Source organism: Drosophila mauritiana, chromosome 2R (genome assembly GCF_004382145.1).
Source record: "Drosophila mauritiana strain mau12 chromosome 2R, ASM438214v1, whole genome shotgun sequence".
In the NCBI taxonomy this organism is placed as follows: domain Eukaryota; kingdom Metazoa; phylum Arthropoda; class Insecta; order Diptera; family Drosophilidae; genus Drosophila; species Drosophila mauritiana.
This window is the reverse complement of record NC_046668.1, coordinates 13,121,739-13,127,738: the sequence shown is the minus strand read 5'-3', so window position 1 is coordinate 13,127,738 and position 6,000 is coordinate 13,121,739. Positions and strand designations below refer to the sequence as shown.

General features: G+C 42.6%; 1 protein-coding gene across 1 annotated transcript in view; it reads left to right on the top strand.

The window, feature by feature from the left end:
• Positions 1-242: 242 nt before the first annotated feature.
• The window catches only part of LOC117135931, a 50,672-nt gene continuing 44,914 nt past the window's right edge, over positions 243-6,000 (top strand). Inside the window, exon 1 of the mRNA XM_033296504.1 lies at positions 243-1,043. Coding sequence (XP_033152395.1) covers positions 587-1,043 — 457 coding nt within the window. The 5' untranslated portion in view covers positions 243-586. The remainder of the gene's footprint in view (positions 1,044-6,000) is intronic.

Below are 6,000 nucleotides of genomic sequence, written 5' to 3'. Positions count from 1 at the left end.
GTTAGCTGGGAGCTCAACAGGCTGTTTCTTTCTTTTTTCTCCGCCTCAACAACAGTTGGACAATAAGAATTTCCCCAACACGGAAATTTCTTTACTCTCTCTCTGCCAAAGGATGGTTAATTTTCTCCCGCATTTCCGCACACTCTCTCTCTCTCAATTTCTGCAGTGCTCCACCGCTGTGCTCTCTCCCATGGGCCATGTTTTCATTGCCTGCCGCAACATTTGCTCAGTCCGCGACGAACTCTCAACGCGGGCGGTTGTTCAGAATCTGTGGCAAGTTCTTGCTCCACTCGCACCCATATCGAATTTATTGAGCTTGCTGCGCGCCAAAAGTCCAAAAAGTGAAGAAAACGCAGAGCGTACAAAGTTGGAGAAACCAAAAATAAATATGTGAATGCCGCGAGTGTGTGTGTGCTTTTATTTTTAAGCGACGGCCCCCGAAGGCAAATGTGAAGTGTAAGCGGCAAACAAAATACAAAAAAAAAAAAATTGGAGAAAAGAAAAGTAAAGAGCGAGAAATATAAATTATATCAAAACAAAAATAGCCGCCAGAAGGCAAGCGAATTAGCACGCAACATTTGACGAAATGGGAGCGACACCGAAAACAGACTTTCCGGCCCACTGGCTGCTGTGTATCCTTCTGGCTCTCGGCTCCATATCCTCGAAAGCGAGTGCCGTTAGTGCTTATGGCGCTTCCTTCATCTCGAACCCATCCATATACGCATACAGTGTTGAAAATCAGCCGGACGAACGCGAGTCCAGGGACAACAACATCAAGTTTGCCGCCGAGCACGGCAATCTGAATTCCAATTCCAATCTGAATCGTAATTACTACTATACCGATGATCCCAGTCCCGTTCCCAATCTGAATCCGACTGCCTCGCTGGCCACGCCCCCTGCCACCCAGCCAGCCCCGCAGACGGGCTGCACCCTGGACCGCCTGGCCGTCTACAAGGTCGTCCTGCACACCTACTGGACCCGGGAGCTCTTCCCCAAGCACTATCCCGACTGGCGACCCACCGCCCAGTGGACCAAGACATTAGGTGAGTGCTCCATGTGACAACATTACGATTGTTTTTAAGTTTTGGTTTTACTTAAGACTATTAACCAAACAAATAAAAGCAAGTTTATGTAGGATTGTGTATCTAGAAACCATAAACTATGACCATAAACTTTGATAATAAAATAATGGTTTTTGAATCAATATATCTATATATCAAATATAGCAATAATTTAACAGCACAAGCTTTTTAGCTTTAGAAATTTAAATTGAAACGTATTTAATGCTTTAATATTTCTACGTTTTATAAAGATGCTGTCTGTATATTTTTCCAAATTTGCGCCTAATTGGAATTTCAGCAGATATGCAGCATCAATTTTGGGGCAAATATTTTGCGCTTTTCCATTTTTATAAATTTTCGTTCGAACAAGCAATTCCAAAACCAAATTGGCCCAGTGCCCCAGCCAAAATGGGTCAAACATTGTGTGTCCCACTCCAGTGATTACTCAATCGTTGAGATTGGGATAAGGATCTCATAATTTGTGCCAGCACAGCAACCAGGCACAAATGGCCACAGACTAATTTGTCACAATGCCTTACCACCTACCTCTCCACCGATTTGTCAGACATGCATATGTATACACGGATATATGTATGGGCATCTACATACGCAAGGAAAATAAATCGAAAAGCAATTTCGCAGCAAGTTGGCTAAACATTTTCGGTTCGTTTTGGTATTTTGGGTTAAATCAGTGGGGTCTTTGGTTTGGGTTGGAAAATGCCTTTGGCCGCATTGGCGTGTCGCTTGTCTTATCAATGTTTTTGCAGATTTAGCTGTCGATTTATAGCACACAGACGCACACACACACTCCCACAGCTTGCAGGATATTCAGACGACCCAGTGAGACAAGTAAATCTGACAGCTAAACAACCAAAGCCTGGCCCACATGCAGGGCCAAATAAAAAAGGATAAGCAGGAAGCGGAAAAGCGGAAGGATGGAGCCTAAGAAATGCGATTTGTACGTGCTTATGCGCGATGTGCTGGTCTCAGCGCAAAACGAGAAATTGGATAAAGTTGTTCAATATAAATAAGAGGGAAAGGACCTGCCACCACACAGCTCATTCTTATCCTGGAATTCCAATTTTTGATGTTTTGATTTTAAAGAGAAGAATGTGCTCTCTATCTTTTTCTCTCTCATATGAGTAATTAAATGGGCATTACGAGCTATACATCTTCGGGCCATAAACATCATTCTTTCCCTTGTTGTTTATAGTGTCGTCTGGTTTATTTATAGTTTTTCCTCTTGCGGCAGGCAGTCTGCCACAGTGCGTATGCGTGATTTATGTGAGCACTGCACTTGTGCTTATACTTGCATAAAATATAGCGAAAAGGACTAGTGCCCGTACTTTATCGTAAACTACACTATGGTTTTGCCATTCAGGCGAGTGTTTTTGCTGCTTAACACTTAAAATGCAGTAGAGTGCGTTTATTTTGGAGAATTTCTTCAGGTTTCCCCTGAAGAATGCTTGATATAGTGTGAATTATTATTTTCGAAACTGTTTTTTGGATGGAATAAACACAAAAGCAGCATAATCGTTGTTAAGATAGCAACTATGAAATATTCGAGGTACTTGGTATCCATAGAGTTAATTCGTTTTTGCCTTAAAACAAGCTTATCAACTACCTAAATATACATGACACATTTCGCAGAACACTATGCATTTCACATTAAATATGAACTAATGCCCCCGGACACAATATCCTTCTCGGAATTCTGGAATTCCTGCTACTCCTGTCACTGGCGTCTCAACTTGTTTCCCCTGATAGCCGTTTAGTCCTGGCCAGCGGCACATCCGAAGCTGGTCTGACACTGCTCCCTTAGTCCGAGAGAACGAGTCCTGGCCCAATCCGGAATGCCATTTGGCATTAAAATTCAAGCAGCAGAGCGGGGCAAAAGGATGGCAAAAGAACAAAAAAAAAAAGTTAGGAAAAAGCTTAGCAATGCACTTCGACTTGGGGCGGTGGAAAATCGTAGTCGAAGTGGGTGGCCTGGAGGGGCAATGGCTTCCTGCCTGTCATATCCTGTTTATATATAATTTTCAGTGCGCAACTCTAACATCCGTTACATTTCAACTGGTTGGAGGCGGCACAGGGAAAAAAAACAACTAGGAGCAGCAGCAAAAAAGGATATACTATATAGATATATATATAGAGGTCCTTTTGTTTTTGCTGTCGAAGGAGGTTCGCAGCGCAAAATTTATTATGAATGTTCAAAAACAAGCAGCGACAGCGATTGCAACGCGAGGGAAATGCACTGCCCTCGCCTTTTGTGCCGCCAAGTCGCCCCCCGAATGTCCTGCCTTATCCTTTCTGGCTGCCAGGACCCCAATGCCCATTCTCATTGCATTTCCCATTCGAGTTTGCTCCTCGGCGAGTTGTTAAATTTCATTTGCCGCTGCCCCGGCGACTGTTGTCGCTGTTTTTATCGCAAATTGAAACCGAAATAAAGTTTGCCTCCTGCTGAATATTTGTTTTAGTCCTGCCATTTTTTTCTTCCACCCGCTCACTCCCTGCGCCTTGTCACAGTTTTTGTTTGGCCCAAAACGAAACACATTCGCCGAAAGAAGCATTTTCGCAACAGTTTTATGCTTTTTTGTTTGCTGATAGTTCGGCTTTGGTACTCGGTTCGTCTCTGTTTTTGCCATTTTTATTGCTTGTCGAGGTTTTTGTTGAGTCAATTCTCGAGCGTTTTGCAAGCCAAAATGAAATGTTGCACTCTGGCAAGTTGCATTTCAAATGACTGCCACGAAAAACGGCCTCGAGGCACTGAAACAAGAAACATAGCCGTTTCTAAAACATTAACTTTATGGTTTCAGCTTAATTTTTGCATACAATTTGTTCTTTATCTATAATTCACCTTAAATTAACAATCAATTTAAGCAACTAAAATACACTTTTCTGACTCCATTCACTTCTGAATTACCAAATATTTCGCGCAGTGCCTGAATATGCGATTTATCGGCCAGGGTTCACTTGTTTAGGCCGAAGGCTTTTACCGGCTAGATTGCCAAAATTAATTGGTCTACAAATAAAGAGGGAAGTTGATTGAATTTCGGAGGTGGTCGCCAGGTATATCCGATAATCCCCCCCTGCCCCACTGATCCGTTGTCAATGCCACTTTACGACCCACCACCATCAGTGGCAACAATATTCCGCCCCTCGAAGTGTTCGCAATTTGTGCCGCATAACTTGCGGCCCATTGTCCAGAGTCCTGCCGAGGAGTCCTTGCGGCTCTCAGCTCGTTAATTGCCACGTCCATTGGGGCAATTATCCTGGCTGCTGCTTTCGCCGCTGCCCATTTATTTTTGACTGCCGCTGCGGCAGGACGTGCGTGCTTTTGAAGTTGGTGTTAAATACTTTCGCCTGCGGCACTTTCACGCCTCGCATTTCATTGTTGCCACTGCCTAATTTTCGACTTTCTTTTTGCTCCTTTGACTAAATAAATTATCGAGTAACAGGCGGCGCATAAATGTATGCTGCATACATTTCACATTAGCCAAGTACTCTCTTCTGCCGCATATTTAATGCATTTCCCCACAGACAAACACACACGGAAAAAGAAAAAAAAACAAGCGAGGCCCTTGTGTCTCTGCGCCTTTTTATTTCATTTTCAAACAAACTTTAAATGTTTGTAATTTTTTGTTAAAGCACATGGGAAAATGGAAAGCATAAGGCGCATGTTCGAGCCGAAAATATCGCATGATAAAAATGGCAACTACGAATGGAGGATTATTTCCCAGGAGGATTTATTTTTGGGGGCTCTTGTCTGTTAAGCTAATGGGAAAATCGTGTAAGAAATGGAAAATGTTTTAATCAGCAGACTTAAATGTATATATTTTAAATTATTTCAAGAAAAAGCTGCAGCTACATATGCCATTAATTTGCTCCGCGCAACTGATAACCATTAGATAAACTGTTTGTGAGCACAGATTACGGGTTAAAGCATTACGGATTTGTTCCAGGCTCATTTTTTCGGTTAGGGAGTGCTTCGGCTTTATAAATCCGGAGTCATACATTAAGAATTCATAACACAGAACAAGAAAAGCTCCTGGCAGAGCCGTACATCTTGAAAATGCTGCTGACAACGCAATTTCCTTCCTCAGCTGAAGCATAAGTACATTAATAATAAATGTAAATACTTTTTCTTATTTTACCTGCTGTTTTTTGCAGATAGAAAGTGAGAGAGGGGGGAGCAGTGTTTTTCCGAGATCCTTCCGACTACTTGAACCTACTTAGTGCCGGCTAAAGCTTAAAGTGTCGTAATTAAAAGCAGCCAATGCTCCCCAAATGTTGTGCTTTCCCTCGGTGAAAAACCAGATTTCCCCCTGGATGTAAAATGAGTAGCGGTTAGCTCTTTTACATGGCTAAAATCACGGCAAACAACATTTTCGCTGGCTCACTTTCCCAGCTCAGCCGTTTTCCATTTTTCCCGCATTTACTTGCATGAATAAATTTTGTCTGCATGTCCTTTACGTTCGTCCTGCTGCCCTCCGCTCCCCTCTGCCCCCCTCCTTCCATCACTTTCAGTTCTTTCTTTTGTATACATTGTGCCTTGTCAAATTCATATCATTATTCATTCATACATGATTAGACAACGCAACAGAACACGAGAGAAGACAAGAAAACCGTGCCCAGGTTTTGTATTACACAGAGAGTGAAAGTTTTCCAGTGGGCTGTTGCCAAGGGTAGGGAAAATGGGAAATGGGAAAATCCTTGAGCCGGGGCAAAACCCTGAACCCAACGAGTCAGACAGGCGTGGCATTGGCAAATGGAAATTAATGAATGAAATTTGATATAATGTCAGGTTCGGTTTTTCCCCCAGGCTTTCAGAGTTTTCAGTGCTTTATTTGGATTTTTACTTTAACAATGTTTGCTCGATATTAAATGCTGTTCAGCAGATTGCGTTTAAGCCCATTTTAATTATTTATTCGCCACGCAT